This window comes from Necator americanus, chromosome I (genome assembly GCF_031761385.1).
Source record: "Necator americanus strain Aroian chromosome I, whole genome shotgun sequence".
Lineage (NCBI taxonomy): Eukaryota > Metazoa > Nematoda > Chromadorea > Rhabditida > Ancylostomatidae > Necator > Necator americanus.
In genome coordinates, this window is record NC_087371.1 from 6883606 (window position 1) to 6903209 (window position 19604).

General features: G+C 39.1%; 1 protein-coding gene across 2 annotated transcripts; it reads right to left on the minus strand.

The window, feature by feature from the left end:
- Positions 1-876: 876 nt before the first annotated feature.
- On the minus strand, positions 877-19477 carry RB195_004744 (uncharacterized protein; the record flags this gene model as incomplete). Of its 2 annotated transcripts, XM_064182725.1 has the most annotated exons (54): positions 877-1043; positions 1187-1280; positions 1357-1443; positions 1558-1650; positions 2082-2210; positions 2274-2413; positions 3154-3295; positions 3383-3460; positions 3824-4014; positions 4094-4322; positions 4471-4546; positions 4607-4724; positions 4787-4871; positions 4945-5022; positions 5084-5145; positions 5211-5310; positions 5371-5535; positions 5600-5716; positions 5800-5931; positions 6127-6214; positions 6568-6660; positions 6778-6947; positions 7011-7118; positions 7214-7288; positions 7367-7555; positions 7691-7780; positions 7870-8008; positions 8106-8269; positions 8327-8458; positions 10021-10179; positions 10236-10376; positions 10435-10585; positions 10708-10790; positions 10860-11024; positions 11092-11235; positions 11471-11565; positions 12256-12394; positions 12460-12591; positions 13147-13248; positions 13393-13548; positions 13605-13745; positions 14292-14405; positions 14466-14597; positions 14669-14804; positions 15334-15438; positions 15511-15696; positions 15757-15925; positions 16336-16474; positions 16528-16611; positions 16668-16815; positions 17429-17618; positions 17852-17970; positions 19321-19352; positions 19436-19477. In XM_064182725.1, the coding sequence occupies 54 exons, from the start codon at positions 19475-19477 to the stop codon at positions 877-879; spliced, it is 6735 nt and encodes a 2244-aa protein (XP_064033991.1). The 2 variants fall into 2 exon arrangements, with proteins under 2 accessions (XP_064033991.1, XP_064033992.1); XM_064182724.1 differs by lacking the exons at positions 19321-19352; positions 19436-19477 and having other exon boundaries at positions 17852-17951.
- Positions 19478-19604: the final 127 nt, after the last annotated feature.

Below are 19604 nucleotides of genomic sequence, written 5' to 3' on the forward strand. Positions count from 1 at the left end.
CATTGCAAACTACAGCGATGAGAGGTTCCAGCATGGGTCCTCACTCAATTCTAACCGCTACGTACGCTCCACCGCAGCCGAACGGAGCCGCTTACGCAAGTGCACCGTGTTTGATTTCGTTTTGATCCCACTATACCTTTTATTTTTTCCGCAACGAAATTATGTGAGTGTTGCAATCCTCTGTTATTATATTCCTCTAGACAATCCTACAAAACCAGCAATAGGAATACGGTCATTGAGATGGTAAAAAAAATCCAAAAATCTGTGTGAAAAGGACAAGACAAATGCACGGCATAAACTTTTCAGTAATTAACATACTATACAGTATACTAACCGTATCATTTCTTTTTCTGTTGGCATCTGAAAGGATAACGATAACTGCTAATATTTTAAGTTAATTGTTATCATTTCTTTTTCTGTTGGCATCTGAAAGGATAAAGATAACTGCTAAAGAGATCACCGAGAACTAAGAGATGTATACTCTCGACCTATTCTTGCTAACTTACATATTTCGTATCCCAATCATACAATTACCAGATCTCTTGGACATATTTTGCTATAGTAGCTCAAATATCCCTATCCATGAATTTTTAGTTGTAGCATTCATGGCAAAAAAAACAATCATGAAAATTTCATGTAACTATAAACTCGTATGAATTACCAACAATAAGAAATATGAAACAAAAACCGAAGTGAACTTGATAAATTGCTAGAACAAGAAGTGAAAAAGCAAATAAAAAATGCAAAAAAAAAATGCAAACGATGCTATAGACTAAATGCTATGTGAAACGTTATGCTAACAAGTGAAAATTGTCAACAATAAAAATCGATAACAATCAATAGATTATTCTCTGCAGTAACAATGTTCCTAAACTACTAGATTGGTGCTTTTCCTAACAACATAGCCAATATGGCCATACGAACAAACATTCCATTTTTTGCTTGACGGAAATATGCTGCACGATCATCATGATCTAATTCCGTGCTAATTTCATCAACACGTGGAAGTGGATGTAAGACTATCGGTAGATTTCGGCTAGGTCCTATAATAAGCAGAAATTACCGTGGAGGTTTGTAACCCATCAACGGAGACTTATTACAACCGTTGTGTTGTTAACGTAGAAATAGCGAGGAACGTAAAAATATTTTTAAAAAAATGTTTACAAACTCAAAACTTAGAAATTACCTAGAATATTGCCGCCAAACTCTTGCTCTCGTGCAGCGGCATTCAAAAGTTTTGCTGTTAGCACATAGCTTCCTTTCACTCTGTTGTAATCTTCCTTAAAAAAAATGAGGTAATAAGAAAAAGTCAACAAAAAATTAGTTTATAAATAGAACTGAACTCTAGCTACCCACTTCATTCGTAAATCGTTCCTTCTGTATTCTGGTAACATAGATCACATCTACATCCTGTATTCCTTCCGGCAAGGAACTGTAGAATCTCTGAAGAAAGAGAGTTTCATCGCTGTAAGTACAAACGCAGCATTATTAAATAAAATAACAAAAATAAATAAAATAAAATAAAATAAGCAATTAAAAGAAAAATAATTAAATAACCTGTATAAATCCAGCTTTTTTGTTCACATAATCCACTACAGACTCTGGCATACCAAGTTCCGGTACAGGACTGACATAGTGAAGGGTGATATCCTGAAACAACAGATACACTTGTTTGCCAATAAAGGAAATAAATAAATTAAAAACTGCAAGAATGAAGAAAAAACAAATCTCTGACATATTTCCTAACTTCTCCGTTTATTCTCCTACATATATTTCCCTTTTAGCGGCGCAGTATGCGTTAACTTGTAGAAATGTTGGAAAACACCTTTAGTTTAGAAAAAAAAGTAAAATCCGAAGAAAAAACAAAGAGGAGTAGTGGAAGCTGAGCGAATAGCTTAAAATGGTTGAGAATTGTTCAAGACACGCAGGAAAAGCGATTTCTATAAAAAGCGATAGCGAGAATGTTATATTTGGGTCAGCTACAATAATACCAACCATAATCATTTGCAAACATACAGCTTTTGCAACAGTTTGCCGCTGATTCCATTTAAAATTAACGCTTTTAAGAGAATTTTTCTTACCTTATAAACACAGAGCAACTTCGCAAGTGAATGTACAGTGCGTCCATTTTTCAAATCTCCAACCATAGCTATCGTAATTCCATTTAGAGTACCGATTTCTTGTCGAATAGTGTATACATCCAGTAGGGCCTAAATTTGACTACTTTGAACTGGACCATTTCGCGAAATCAACAACTTCCGATCATACTGTACCTGTGACGGATGTTCCCCAGCACCATCGCCCGCATTGATAACTGGCCTTGAGGAAACTGCTGCAGCTCGCGCAGCTGCTCCAGTCTCTTTGTGTCTTAGAACGACGATGTCAGCATAGTTGGACATGATGGTTACAGAATCTACAACGAATTCATAAAAACACGATGATAAAGCGTGAATTCATGCCAAAGTGGTGTTCTACTCTTCACTATTGGATAAAATGAAGTAGAAATGAGCAAGTGAAAACTAATAGAAACAGAAAATGGTTTTTCTTTGCGCACGTGTATTACTATATCGTAACGACCTGTTTTCAACGGCAGTATATTGCGGAATTAACGACATTGGGATTCTTCCAAGAGAAAAAAGTATGGTTAGAGGTGTAGACTACGAGGATGAACCAGTTCACGCTCAATTTACTTCAATCGTTTGTGAAAAACGACGTGGGAAATGCTCTTAAAACCTTCCACGCGTCACCTCTTTGCACGCGCCGCGCCTGGGGTTGAAAATCTGGTCTCCTCAGCAGCCTATTCTAGTCAAACCAATGAACAAGCTATTGAGGAAGCCGATGCGCATACGAAATGCCGTTATAAGATGTCTCGTAGGAAAATTGGAACACGAATGCCGTTTCCCACGCCGTTTTTCAGCACGACTAAGGGGAATTTAGCGTGAAAACGTTCATATTCATAGTCTACACGCATTTGTGAAAAGATCCCAACTACGTCACTTTTGTGGTGTGCTGCCTTTAAGAAAATAGTGATAAAAATTGTTTACAGCCAGCATAATCGTAGTAGAAAAATTCGAGAGTGAACCATAAATATTGTATTAGACAACGTATTAAAAGAGATTGATGCGCAAATAACGCCAATAATAATCCGCTCACCTTCAAGCGTCTCGCCTTTTTGAACAGATGATGACTCGCTATCCATGTGCACTACAGCTCCACCTAAACGTTGCATAGCAGCAGAGAATGAACTGGCCGTTCGTGTTGACACTTCATAGAACATCGACGCCATTACGTAACCCTGAAAATTCGGGTGTGTGAGCATTTTTGGGTGGATAGGGCGTTAAACAACGGAAAGGAGTTTTAATAGGCAAAGTTCTACGAATACCTCAAGAATATGGGTCAATGTATGCCGTCGTTCAACATCAGTTCGGAAGCGGTCAGCAACATCGAAAATACGGTTGATCTGAATTATGAATTTTGAAATAGCCGCGGAAGCAACACTCATGAATCAATTAAAGATGGCCTTAAAATTAGAATTAGAAATTAATCAAATAGTGCAGTATATAATAGAGTTCAGGTCCCTTTGGATTCCGACGTAGGTATTGTGATCGAAACTTCGTGTGAATGAAATCTAACCAAGAATTACGTCTCTGTCACGAATTATTAGACAAATTCATTAAATTCATGCTAAAATTCAACTATTTAATTAGATATTAAGAAAATATAACGTCAAAAAAATAGGAGAAAACCATTCTGTAGGTTCGATTATATTGGGCGATATTTATCCTATAGTTAGAGAGAAAAAACAAATTTAATACGAACTCACCGTAATCTTATCAAGTTCATGCGCAGACAGCAGATGGCTTCCGACAAGTGTTGTTACTTCTCGTGGGGTCATCGGCACAGGGACCGGTACTGGACTCTCGTCGCTGCTTATGCTCTTCCCCAATTGTTTTTGTCCTTCCTCAGTGACAACATGTAATTCTCTTAGTATACTTGAATCCAGGTCAAGCATTTCTAGAAAGATAACCTAGGGCTAAGAAATGGATAAGGAAACGGAAGGAAGGAAAATCTCTTTTTAAGAAAGTTTTCGTACCGTTGCTTGAGCTGCCTCGTGTTCCTTGCCGAAGCGATGAAGCCTGCAGTATTCTCATGTTTTTCCCAAATCCTGGTCGAGCATAGACTTCGCCATCAACGTATGCTTCTTCTCCACGAATCACTACTTTCTGGACACGTCCGCGGACTTTTAGACCAGCATACGGGCTCCAGCCACATTTGCTTTGGCCACCGCTATCAGGGATCACCCATTCCTCGCTGACGTCCACCTAGATTAAGGATATACATCGCTAGCTAAGAATAGCTCGAAAACAGATGACTGGCCAAAGCACATGCACGTCTAATTATTAGATTTAAAGGCGGCTTAATAGCATGCATCAAATATTTTTCATTTCATCAAGTAAGACAAGATTTTACCTCTATATATGTATCCTCCTGATCAGGCAAACCAAAGATTCGTTTGGGATTATAATGAAGGCGATCCATAAGTTGCCTGTAAATTATGGATCACAAATTTGAAACATCACTTAACTCGCCATGATCGCTACCGTACCTAAACGAAAGCTTCCCCTGAGAGACTGCTGTCAACATCAAAGGCAGCATGTATTCAACGCCAGGGAAACCGGGTGGCACCTTTTCGGAATCGCTTTTTTCCATCCACGTATGTGGAGCTGCAAAGCCAGAAATAACCACCACATAATGTATGTAAATCCAAAGAAACCAGAATCTTTACCATGATCCGTTGCGAAGCAATCAATAAATTCAAGATTTTCCCAAAGGGCGTTTTTGTCAGCGGTTGTCCCCAGTCGTGGACGAACCTATAAATGTTCATAGAGCACAAATGAAGCATTCTGCAACCATGGCTCTCAGGAAAAAAAAACTACTGTATACCTCTCGTACTCCTTCTGGTAAGTCTTCGATGGTCAAGAATAGATGGTGAGGACAAACCTCACAGGTCACAGGCCATCCCTACACATAATTCAGATAAGCTATCGCCAAATGGGAGTAAAACGCTATGGAAGGAGCTAACCTTTCTTTTTGCATCTCTCACCAACTGAATCTCTTCAGCATTTGATACATGGCAAATGTGAACTGCAAGAAATCAAATCAGAAACTATATCGATCGCATATTCGCAGCAAAAAGCAACGTTTCGAACCTGCTCTTCCAGTCATCTGTGCTACACAAAGCACGGCGGCTAGAGTTTGTTTTTCAGCATGACAAACGATTGGTCTAGACGACGGGAACGATTCAAAATGCTGTAAAAAAGTGACGTAGATACAATTTTAGAATATGTGTACGGTACTAAATCGACTCACCTTCACCCAGTCTGTAACAGAATCCATTTGTAACGTAGAAAATGTCTGGTTCAGGTACATCTTGAGTCCAGCAACCATAGGGGCTATTTCCGCAGCACAGCGAGCGTTTTCTGGTGTCGCACCAACATAAAGGGCGTAGTCGACAACTGCTTGTTTAGATGCCAACTAAAGAAATATCTTACTTATTTATCTATTTGAGATGAGAGAAACGTTAACGAAGCGAACGAACCTTGTCTATCAGCTGATAACTCTCAGCATCAATAAGAGGAGGATTTGTGTTCGGCATGGCCAGAATTTGAGTCACACCTCCTGCCAAAGCGGCTCGTGTGCACGTCTGCCAGTCTTCCTGAACAAGACACAGATTCTAACAGACAACAAAATCACCTCCATTATTTCCAAGCAATTCCCAACCACTAACACCTCGCTCACCTTCTGAGTAGCTCCTGGCTCCCTAACATGCACGTGAATATCAACTAATCCAGGCAGACGCTTCAAACTTCGACTAGCCACACAGTCAATTTGCGAATTTACCGAAGGACGACGACCTACCGTATAGAGGGCCTAAAAAGCATTCAAATACAAAGTAAGAAATTAAAATGGATACCTAGCAAAACATAAGGGAGCTATCAGGAAATGTTGGAGTTTATCATATGTACTCAAAAAAAAATCTTTGAAGAAAACAAAAATATGATTTTCTCAAACAACATTTACCTATGAGTAACACTAAAATATTCACCCTTCAAGAACTTAATTTACCTCAATGAATAGTTTTGCGCACTTGATGTCAGTGATCAGTGGAATTCCATTGTCAATCGCCATTCTCCTTGTTTTATATCCATGAGTTCTGAACAAAAAAAAAACCATCATCGTAATGCATGGAAATGACATTAAATGTGAACGGGATGGCGAGCAAAAGTGACATCCATCAAGCAACACCTACTATCCCCGGTCAAGAGAATTTTAAAATCCTCCAGCAACAATTTCCTGTCAATAAAAGTGTAAAATATATCGTGCATCCACACGAGTAAGAAATGCAAATTTTTCCTCTTGATGGCGAAAAATACTATGTTTTTGAATGAGTTTCGAAAGTGTTGGATACAAAACTTCGAGGAAATATAACTGAAATCAAAACCAAGAACTAGACTCCAATTTTTCGATGGTATTTGAGGTTTTTAACAAAGCTAGATGATAACTAACCTGTAAGCTGACACACGATAGGCCCCAGATCCACGAATTGGCAAGTTAATAACCAGATGGAACTCCTTGTTTTCAAAGAACTCCGCCACTGATCTGGAAAACCACTATTTACTTATCACATATTAATGAATAAACCGTAAATCTTCACAAAGTCCTCTAAATAAGGTCCTTCACTAAAATCCCGGAAACTCTAAGCTCATCTGCCCTTACCTTGATCCTGCTGCCGTCTTCTCATCTGATGATCCCTCTTCAAACGGCCAATCGACAGCTTTTACATGGATATTATTCGACTGGAAGTAGTCAGCTGTCCCTTTCGATCCATACAGTTCAAATCCTAATTCTTGTAGGAGTTGGACGCTCTTTAACATTTCAGACTTGGCCTGAAATTCCAAAGGATATTATGGGATTCTACAACATGAAGAAATTTCCCGGGTTCCACATACATGATATCCTCCTATGGATAGGAAAATATTCTTCTTTGGAACGATGAATCCTGTGGATAGGAGAGCTTTGAGGTATGCTTCCTGACGGTCCTTACCAAAACAGGCGACCTAAGATATGAATTGCTTTTTCAGAAGAAAAAAAAAACGCTGCCATTGAATATCTAGAAAATAATTTAGAAAAGGCAAAAAATAATTTTCCTTACTTCTCCGGTCGACGCCATCTCCACACCTAACATTACATCCGCGCCTGCAAGTCTTGAGAACGAGAACTGTGGTGCCTACAAAATCTTTTTTTCTGAAAGACTTTACGCTTCAGTTGAAGGAATATAAAGTGGTTAACTCTGCTGAAATCACACCTTCACACCAACTCGTCCCTTGCCTCGAAGCAGTGAGTGTTTTTTCAGTGAGCTTCCGATAGCCGGATTATCTGTAGCCATCATCGCTCGCGTCGCTAACGCAACAAAGTCAAAGTCCAATGTTTTCGATACGAACGGGAATGAACGTGACACACGTAGATTGCACTCAATGACTCTTAGTTCGTTATCCTGAGAAAAAAAAAACGCGAAATTGTAGTGATTGAGTAGTAAATGTAATTAAATGCAGCCTGAGCGGTGCTGAACATAAATTTTCGGCAAAATTTTCCAATAGCCTGTGAGATTCATGATAATGACAATCGTTACCTTAGCAATCAATTGCATATTGAACGGTCCATTTGCATTGAAAGCAGAAGCAATCTGATGAGTAATCTCTTTGATTCGATCCAGAGTAACCTTAATATCGAAATGGTGGATGCCGCAGTGGGTTAAAAATCAATATGCTCAATAATCAACGACAATCAGCGCAAGTCTTTCAAACCTACTTGATTCAAATCCTGAGGAGGTGTAACCAATGTCGCATCGCCTGAGTGTATTCCTGCATTTTCCACGTGCTCACTTACAGCCATTACCAACACCTCACCAACCATAGCCACCGCATCGACGTCAATTTCTTTAGCCTCACTAAATCTACGCATAAATCACGTCATAGAGGGAGTCTAGTAATTTTAATATTATTTAAATAATTCAATATTTTGCAATCATGCGAACATCCACTCACTTAATAAACTTTGACACAACTACCGGATGTTCTTTGGCTACTACTGCTGCCTGTTTTAGGAAGGCTGCCAAATCATCCTCATTGTGAGCCACATTCATAGCCGCTCCGGAAAGCACGTATGATGGCCGAATAAGGCACGGATAGCCTACTTTGGCGCAAAATTGCTGGAAATACGCCAAATTGTTACTAATCACCGCTTTAGTGAGATGGTAAACGCCTACTTTGGCATCTTCCACGTTGTCGCTTTTCTTCCACATTGGTTGACTTATTTGGAGACCTTCCAACTTACGGCTGAATTTGAAGCGATCCTCAGCGCTGTCTATATCGTTTGGTGATGTACCGAAGATATTAACCTAAACAAATTTGGAAAAAAATAAATTCAAAAAGGTCAAAAAATGAGAAAATAACACCAAAACAGGAAGTATTAGGTTGAGTCGAAAGTTCTCGGACAAATTGACAATATTTTTATTTACTTTGCAATTTTCAAACGATAACTGTAAATCATTTGAAGTATGCCCCATTGGCATCGATGGTCTTCTTCCAACGTCTAGGCAGATTGTAGATGCCTTTACTCCAGAACGCTGGGGACTGTTCCTTGAAGAACTGCTCGAGTGCCTTTTTGATATCGTCGCGGGTTTGAAAGTCTTGACCATCCAGATGATGTTGGAGATAGGGAAAAAGGTGGTAATCCGAGGAAGCGAGATCTGGGGAATACGGTGGGTGTGGTGAAATGGTCCAGAAGAACTTATTCAGTTCAGCCTTGGTCATTTTTCCAATGTGTGACTGAGTGTTGTCGTGTTGGAAGTAGACTTCGCGCTGCTGCGGGCGTGCATTTTCGAGATTTGTCTTCAAATTCCTCAGTTGCTCAACGTAGACGTCGGCGGTCACTGTACATCCCTGAGCGAGCAGCTCCCAATATTCGACGTCGTGTACGCTCCACCAGATGTAGAGCATAACCTTTTTTGGTGTGTACGTCGAGTTTAGGGACGTCTTCTGCATCCGTACCTTTGTCAACCCATTGGGCACGCCGGTGAATCCTAGAATAGGAAATCCGCTTCTAAACCCCGGTGACTAAATGCTCAAGCCAGGTGTGGGTGCGCTTGAGCGTGAGGAGAGAAAGTGCCGTATCAGCGCGGCAGTCCATCTCATACTGCGTCAGAGCATGTGGTACCCATCGACCTAGTTTTCACACCTTGCCGATTGACTTCAATCCGTGAACAACTGTGGTTTGACTCACCCCAAGAGCGACTGCCAGTTTGCGAGTGGTTTGATACGGGTCGGCGTCCTCCTGTCTCCGCAGTAAGTCCAAATACAATTTCATTGGGCGTCCCGAACGGTCTTCATCTTCGATGGAATAATCGCCCGACGCGAGCTTCGTGTGCCACTTGTAGACTGTACTTCTAGCGGGGGCGTGCTCCTTGTAAACTTCCTTCAGACGTCTATCGATATCCGCGGGTTCTTGGTCTGATAGATGGAGAAAGATTACGACGTTGCGGAGGTGGAGTGACGACGGCTTGAAATCGCGCGGCATGGTGGCAGGAAAGGAACTAGCTCAGTGTAATTGTTAACTTACACTTTAAAGAGAATTTTATACTCTATCAAACGGTAGCTAACAAATCCATTTTTGTCAGCTCTTTGCTGAGTGATGATCTCTAGAAGTCATCACTACCACTTTGTCTGAGAACTTTCGATTCAACCTAATAGTAATAAAGAGTACAAAAAAAATTAGAAAAAATAGTAGAAGAACTAAACCAGGTCCTTTTTTCGAAGGAACAGAGCAACTTTGAGGTTAACAGGATTATATAAGAAGGTCATAAAAAGTGATTTCCCTACATAAAACTATTCTATAGTACTAATAACATAACACTAATAATTACTAAGAGTAATAATACAATATTTATAAAAAAAAAACTACCTGCGCCTTGCTAAGGCTCATCGCAATATTGTTCGGGGCTTGTCCGCCAAACGCTAGAATGACACCTTTCGGCTTTTCCATATGATATATATCGATCACGGTCTCGAATGAGATCTCCTCGAAGTATAAACGATCGCATATGTCATAATCCGTAGAGACCTAAAGTGCAATATGCTGAAGCATCCGTGATAGTGACATTTCTAGGAGCAACATACCGTTTCCGGGTTACAGTTTATAGTTATCGTCTGATAACCCAACGCCTTTAGTTCTCGCACGCATCCCACACACGATGCATCAAACTCAACCGACGATCCGATACGGTATACGCCTGAGCCAAGGACGATGACAGCATTTTTCTGCAAGCACACATTTTAGCTTGAAGACTAAATTTGTGGTAAGAAGACTCAAGCCTACCATGTTGAACTCCACGTCATTTTCAGTGCCGTTGTACGTCACATAGAGATAATTCGTTTGTGCAGGCCATTCGCCAGCTACGGTATCAATTTGCTTCACACATGGCGTTACTTTCAAGCGTAGGCGTTGTTCACGAACCATATATTCGGTGCTATAACATTAAAACATGATGTTGTTTCAAAAATCCTTGCAAATCACAAACCTTGTGAGGTTACTAAATACTATATTGATCTTCGTCATCATAATTTCACAATCCAAAAAAAATTACCGTACCTGCCAACTTTCTTCGCAATTTGTCTATCTGAAAATCCCGCTTGCTTTGCCTCTAGAAGCAATTGTGCAGAAAGAGTCCACAGCTGCAGAGAAGCAAAATACTTCGGAATAAAAAATAATAAGTGAAAACTCCAAGTTAAAAAGGATCTTACCGTTTCCTTCTCGAGTTTATGGTAGATATCCACAATATTATGCATTCTGTACAGGAACCACTTGTCAATATGGGTGAGAGCGTATGCCTTTTCCACATCAAAATCACCGTAGTACATTCCTCTAGCTAGCGCAAACATACGTTTATCTGTAGGTTTTTCTAAGTCCTGAAAAAAAGTTTGAATAAAAATTTATTCATATCAGGCATTAGGTCTGAGAAGAAGTCTTCTTTACCTCATCTTTAGGGATCCTTGGGAACGTATAGGGCGAGAAACCATCTGCATGATCGCTTACCATCCTTAGTGCTTTTTGAAAAGCTTCTTCAAACGATCGGCCGATTCCCATCACTTCTCCAACTGATTTCATGGAACTTCCAATCTAGGAGCACTCTTAATTGTTTTAAAAAGACAAAGCAAAAAAATCAAAGACAGTCACGGTAGGTCAGTGCTAGTTAACTTCAAAATTAATGCACTCAAAATCATTAAAATTTGTTAGATGAAGAAAATTTGAACACAGTCAAACTCGAATCATACCTCATAATATCCCATACCACCCATCTAAATCTTAGATAAACCTCAGTTTTTCCTAACGAATAAATTTCTGCAGACTTTACCTGTTGACTGACACGTGCAAACTTTCCGAGATCCCAGCGAGGGATTTTCACCACACAGTAGTCCAACGATGGCTCAAAGCAAGCAGTAGTTGTACCTTAATTGAAAAAAGTATAGATGCATTTTGCTTGTTTTTCTTGTGTGTAGAGAACTCTTCAGAAGTTTTTGCCATGTTTTATCCATCTCGCTTTGTCTCATTTTTCTCTTCCATAGCTCTTTTTGCATGAGCTTTCTCGAGTAATTAATCAACCAATAAGCAAAAATAAACAAGTGAAGATAAGTAGTCATTCCTATTTTTTTTAGAGATATAATTACTTTGCAGAGAATTGTCATTTGAGCTATTCTCCGCAATCATTTGGCTTGCACTAGCTTCATTAAAACATTAAAAAAAAACATGGAAAAATGAAAAATCCACCCATCGCACTGGTGTGTATACACTTTATACACTAGTCTTGGGACCTTACTTCTGTTTTAAAGGAAGAGCGTATCGCACGAGTTGATGTAGTGGGGAGATTTGAAGAAAAACAGAGTTCGCAGTGAAGATTACGAATATGAGGCACGTTCTAAGGTATCGCGTAAGAACTAAAGTGGTTTCCATGTCGTTTTTTCAAAGAACGATTACGGGAATTTTGTGAGAGGCCACTCTCACATTCGTACTCTACACCCTACACCTCTACTCACAAGTCTCCCAACTACGTCAGTTTTTTTGAAACGGTGCCTTTACAGAAATTGTACTTTGCCGTAATGATCCATTTCAAGACTGTCAAATACCTTTAAAGCAACACACCTGTCACACTATTCCTGATTACTGGCAATTTTTGGCCAAGTGCCAGCTTCGCTGCCACGTATGCCAATGGATATCCTGTGGCTTTTGACGCCAACGCCGATGACCTCGACAGTCTAGCGTTTACTTCGATAATGTAATACTGAAAAAAAAATTATTATCGATCCGTACAGTGACTCTAATAAAACAACATAAACATCATATTACCGTATGCGAGTGTGGATCCAAAGCGTACTGTATGTTGCACTCTCCAATTATGCCCAAATGTCGAATCACTTTAATCGCACAAGTCCTTAGTATATTGTACTCTTTGTCGGTAAGAGTTTGAGACGGTGCCACCTGAATGGTAGGATGGACGGTAGTTCTGAGATTCACTATTGGATTTATGGAAGAAAGAAACCAATTCTTATGAGCTTCTTTCCAGCGAAATTCTTCAGTGTTAAAGGCATCACCCCACGAATCTGCGGTGGTGCGGATTTCAGGTAGAGAGTTCCTATACGGGGTCGTAGATTATGGAGAGGAGGGTGATTTCGTCCATTGCTTCCTAATTGCCGTAAAAACGGCCCGGAAGATGCGGCAAGTGCAGTGGTTGAAGCGCTCCAATCGAACTCGTTGTAGAAAATAGCGCCGGGAACGCTCCAAGCCGAATCTCTCTGGTCATTTTTTACGGTAATCAGGGAAAAATGGACGGAATCACCCTTCTCTCCATAATCTACGACTAGGTATAGACAGAACCGACCTGAAACCCACACACCCCAGATTCGTGGGTCTTTAAGCAACATCACGGTTACTCAAAATGCGAGAAATTAAGCCTTGCAAATTGTTTGTCTTATGTGGCACTTACGTTAGGCTTCATTTCCCGAAGTATACATGAAAACAATAAGCATCCCTCACCACAACGGACTCTCCAGTATGAATTCCAAGCGGATCCACGTTCTCCATATTACATACAGTAACGCAATTATCGTATGCATCTCGGACCACCTCGTATTCAATCTGAATTGTTTGTTTTCCTTGCATCAAATACGCTACTCATGAGAAAAAATAAGCAATTTGTGATCTTAATTTAAAAAAAAAAACTACTGAGAGCATTAATTAAGAAATAACCGCTAATCTGTTCTTTGTTTAAAAAAAACCCACCTCTTTCCAACCCTTCAAACTCTTATCAATCAGCACTTGATCAGAATGAGCAAGTGCTTGTTGTGCAATTGGTACTAACTCTGCCCGATTGTTGGCAAAACCAGATCCCAGTCCACCCAAAGCAAATGCTGCCCTTACAAGAACTGGATAACCGAGCTGCAACAAATAGTGAGGTCAATTCCATCAGCTGAAGGACGAAAGTATTTTATTACCATTTCTGCTGCATCTATAGCGCTCTGCAGCGTTGTGGCTGCCATACTCGGCGCCACCTGTTCACCAATACTTGTCACTTCTTCGCTGAATTTCTCGCGATCCTCGGTGTTCATGATTGTCTGTATCGGTGTGCCAAGGACCTGTAAAATATATAGTAATTTTACATGTAATATAATAATATAATGATAATATATGATAATATGAAATATAGTAACACAAAATAATATACAATTTTAGTCCTAAGTCAGAATGTTTCCATCGTTCTTCGGACGTTCAGCCACTACGTTACGCTCTGCAGCGTTAATTATTCCTTAAAATCCTCGTCCCACTACCGAATTACCCTCACGTAATTCTACTTTCAAATTTCCCCCCAAGCGCCGAAGAAACCAAAGGATTCACGACAATATGTGTTGCATTTCCGGTCCGATTATGCGAATAGTACGTGATTAGAAGTCGTCATACTGTGGATTTTTACAACGGCTCCTACGATGATGTTCAACGTGAAGCGAAGAGCGTAGCGAAGTTACTTATTATGTTTATCCAAGATCCAAACAACGAGGATTCTAAGAAGCTCATTCATGAGACTCTCAATTCGAGGGAATTCAATACAATACAATATACATGCCAATACAAATATAGCAGACAACCTCTGAAAATTTGCAAGCGGAATGAACCCTGGAGCTCACCTGTACATTGAACTGCTCAAATATTCCATCTTTATACAAATCAATTGCACAGTTGAGTGCAGTTTGCCCTCCGAATGTGCACAGAATTCCCGTGGGACGCTCTTTTTTGATCACCTAGGAGAGAATTTTTCGAGATCTCGTAATCAATCAATAATTTCATATTCCAAAACTTACATCGATCACATACTCCTTAGTAATCGGCAGGAAATAAGTGAAATCTGCAAAACCTTTTGAAGTTTGTACAGTGGCTACATTAGGATTGATTAACACTGTTCGTATGCCCTCTTCTTTGAGTGCTTTTAAGGCCTGAAATCCATTTAATCACAGTATCACATTATTCGACTATTCGACGAATGGTTACTAGCATAAAACAGTACTTGAGCTCCCGAGTAATCAAATTCTCCAGCTTGTCCTATCGTAAGACCACCGGATCCGAGAACCAACACCTTCTTCTGAGGTTTCACATGGTAATTACAGTCATAGCGGATGGATGCAGTTATCATATCATCGACGCTGTAATCAACGTTTTTAGTGTGAAAATTTCTGGAAATTCCTCAAGAAAACGCTGACAAAAACATCTACAAGCGCTGTGTGCTTTGTAGATGAAATGATCTTTCTACTCAGGTTTTAAGAACCTTACACGAACTTCACGTTAAGGCCCCGAAAGGGATTAAAAGTCTAGCTTCCTGAAAATTTATTCTGATCTTGGAAAACCAATCTCCTAGGAGACTGCACCGACAGTCCGAAAACTTGGAAATATTTCAAAAAATAGATCAAGCTGGAAAATACAACTAGGCGTTCTTAAGGATTATAATATGAAGGATATCGAAATTAGCTTTGTGACAGAAAATTCTACTAATGGACCTAGTGAAACCGTGACATTGTGCTAACCAGATGGGGAATAGAGCAATAATTATGATCATTTATCAACATTTTAATGCGAAAAAAAAGAGAATAAATTAATATAAGTAATTTGACTTCTTTTCTAGCACAAAAAAAATTAGGTAATCACTTCTCCGAAATTTTGGAAATTTCAACTGACCAACACTGCTTCTTGTTCTTCACTAATCTCATCGAGTCTACGAATATGTCGAACAAGAATTCGCAGTCAGTCGGTCCAGCAGTATGTTCCGGATGAAACTGGACGCTACAACGGGAAAATTATTGAGAATGATAGTGAAGAAAAACACAGGAAATGATAAGAATGGAAAAAGCTCACCTAAAGAAAGGCTTCTGATTATGAATAATACCCTCATTCGTTGCGTCGTTCTCATTCGTGAATAAGGCTCGCCAGCCAGCTGGTAAAGTGGAGGAATCTACAGCGAATCCATGGTTCTGAGACGTAATGAAGCACCGTCCTGTTCCTTGGTGAGTACAAGGCTGGTTATGTCCACGATTACCGTATCTTAAAAATGGTTTCCTATCCCGAACAATCCCTCTGACAAGAAAAAAAGAGAATTCATACTTCAGTTTGTAGGTTTTCGCGCCAGCAGCACGTGCAAGCACCTGATGACCAAGGCAAATACCGAATACAGGTTTGGCAGTCGTCTGCAGGAAAGATGACAGGCGGTTGACGAGAATTGAGCATTTTTCTGGATCTCCTGGACCATTGGACAGGAACAGACCATCAAATACTTAAAAGATAGCAAATTTGAATGGGCACATCAATCGTAATACCACTCGAAAACAAAGTCACTCCGTTCAAAACAAGCATTAAAAAATATAAAACATTTCAATTCAACATAAAAACACGAACGCAAATCGCCCAAAATTGAACAACTGGAACGAATTAGTCATTCTTGTTTAACAAGGTACTTCATCCGTTGAAATAGGCACAATTTGAAGGGTTTTTCAAATGAAGTAGGTATATCAAGAAATAAGTCCTTTCAGAAATATGCCGTTTGAAAATAATTGAACTGCAGTCATCAAAAGGAACTATATAAGTCCAAAGAAGTTTCAGTACACTTAAGAGAAACTTTTTCTTCAGACAAGACATGAAAAAGATTTTAAAAAATAATATATGTTTATGTTGAGAACTCCTGACCTTCTTTCTCAAACGGATAATCCCATGGTACGACTTTAACCTGAACACCTCGATCCACCAGACAACGAATCTGATTGTTCTTCATACCACAGTCAACCGCTACAACAGTCAGATTGCCAGCACCGAAGTTTTGAGGTTCCTAAGACGCAAAAATTCGAATTGTTTATAAACACATTTTCTACGTGAATTTACCTTTCGCGAGACTACAGCTACAAGATTCTGCTCGTTGATATCACAAAATTGATATTTTGATGAGTCATCACTTTCGATTATGAGCTGAAATAATGAATAAAATAAATAATACTGAAGATAAACCACGACTAAATTTGCACCTTAGCTTTCATAGTTCCTTGCTCTCTAATTTTCTTTGTAAGCATTCGGATGTCGATACCAGCCAACCCCGGTACACCAGCTGCCTGTAACCATCCACTGAGTGACTCCATTGCTTCCCAATGACTGTGTTCATTTTCGGGACAAATCCTTTAACAAAAATATAACATTCACGATATTTTCGTAAATAAAAGAAATTAAATAATTGAAACGATTAAATAAAAAATTAAAGTCAATACTAATCTAAAGTGCGAGGGTTGAGGACATTAGAATGCACCTGAGTTTTTTCTACGAAAAAAATACGACTTCTGGATCAGCTACTCAGCAAATAGGTTTTATTTCAATTATTCAGAAAAAAAAAACTTGGAAGCATTGTGCTCGAGTTTGTTCAGCATAGAAGAACGAAATGAGCTGACAAATAGACGGCAACAACACTCAAAGGGCAAAATTAATGAAGAACATCCGAAGAACACCGACTTCCTACGCGTAGAAGTTAGCATTCTTCAGTCTCAGCAGAGAAAAAGGTCGTAAAAAATATTCCTAAATAACTTCAAAGAATTGTTCTTGCAAATGAAAGCGTTCAATAGGAATAAGTCAATGTGAATGAGATACATGTATGATCATTATGTACCAGTATGCTCAAAAAAAGGAAAACGACAAAATCGAACGCTGAACAAAATATTAGCCTTGAACAAACTCATTCGCATCCATAAAAATGCACAAAATACATTACAGCGGTTAAAAGACGAAAAAAAAGACAGACCTGTCCACGATCAATGCCGCTGGCCAAATCCTGTCACTTTCAAAATGTGATGGCAATCCAAGTTTGTCAATATGTTCAAGACTTGGAACCCCATAGTTTCCAATGATTGGATATGTTAGAGTGAGAAGTTGTTTGGCATAACTGGGATCCGTCAAAGATTCTACGTAGCCAACCATACCCGTTTGAAACACTGAAGCAAGCGAACTGATTGAAATTTAAAAAGAAAATTACTTTTAGTCATCTTTCTGGTCAAATGAACTTTCCTTCATTTCTAAATTTCTCATTTAATCTTGATTAAAAGATGAACAGAATTTGGATGAGACGCTCACTCTATTCCAGATTCTAATCGGCGTTATCGATTCATTTCTTGACTCACAAAAATTTGAAGTGAACAAACAAGGATTTTTGTCGGTTCCAACTTACCGATCTCTCCAACCACACTTTTAGTGGCACCAAAAAGTTGTCCAACAAAAGATGAACCATCATCGAGATAAAGTGTTGCTTTCATTGTCTCCCAATTCATCGAGCTGTGAAAGGTATACCTGGAAGTAACTTCTTTTTAAGCAAAGAAACGGTAGCAATAGACACTTCAGCAGTCATTACAGCAACATATTTACATAGCTATCCTGATATTTAGCTTGTATTTTAGCAAAATGACACAGACACATGTTTACAACACTTCTATTCCCGTGAGCATAAACATAAATCACTTAAGGATGCCCTACACGCTTGCATCAACGTCTACGCCTCTGTTAGAGACGTCCGGGTCATGATCTTACGAATAAAAGCCAGGATACAGAAATAGATTCAAACCTGGCAAGAGTAAAGTAGTAACCCTGTGAATAGTAGGAACATTAACTGATTTTTAGACCATTCAAGGATTGCTTGCAATCCATTATAATTTGAATGTTCAAAATACACTTCAAAACAAAAGATAATAAAGGAAAACATTCAAGAAATAAGTTACTAACGTAGCAGTTGCTGCTAGTATTGAAAAAAATCTTTATCAAGGAGAAACGCTAACAACTAAAATAATCAAAATAATTCAAATCTAACTTGATGTGATAACTTAAAGCGGATTAGGGAACAAAATAAGCGTTTTCGAGAAGACTTTCTGCTAGCCGACTCCAGGTTATATACGTTTCCAGAGCGATGTGGCGAATTAATACATAAACAATGAATAAAGATAAGATATAAAGGTTACTGTAATGACCAACGATGATATGTTTAATGTCAACGGAGAGATGGGTCAATAACGTAGAATAAGATATTGCTCATCAGAGCTATCCGATAACATATATAACTGTTACACATCTATTTACTGATTTATATACATGATTGGTACTCATATAGTTCTTTACCTTCGCACATTTGGAGCATTAATCCAGATTCAAAGAGTGCAAAAAGCGCGAAAAGTGTGAGAGAAGAAAATGCTCTCCAAAAAAACTAATGCATTTATAAATTAAAGGTGCAAGCACTTTATCTTCTGCAAACAGTACCGTCTGCGAAAACTGACCGTTAGCTATGTCCACATCACTTATGAGCATCAAACTCTTTCTACACCACGTAAAACAAATAAAGAAAGAAAAAAAACGAAAAGCAAAAGGCATTCATTATTTACTTCAAAGATTTTCATTACTAAAATAAAAGCAAATGGCAAGGTATTAATCGAGAAGTTGATTTTTCCCGAGATCACCTTTTGCCCTTATAACACATAATACCTAATCAGTTCTTAACCAACAGCACGTGAAAAACAAATGGGCGAACATCAGAGATCACTTTTTCGTAAACTGCAATGGTGCACAGATACACTTCTTGTTACACAGCAAACTTCTTTTTTTTTAGAAAAGGATCAAATTATCTAATGAAATTATGAAATAATACTTACAAACCTTATAGTAGTGTCGTGGAGCCGTTTTATCGACTAGACGAGATACAAAAGAAAGGAACACTCGTGTGAATCGAAAAGTACTGGAGCAAACACTCCGGGCAGTGACCTAAACGTACACTAATACTAATGTTCTCAATTATTAACCTCCGACGAGACATCTTTCCGGACCGAGTGAAGAAATGGATATGATTCATGGTCTGTGGAAAGAGTCGATCTGACTGATCAGATGTTGTGTTACTGTTTTCTCGGTGAACATGTCTGGAGGCGGATCCTGACGCGGCAAAC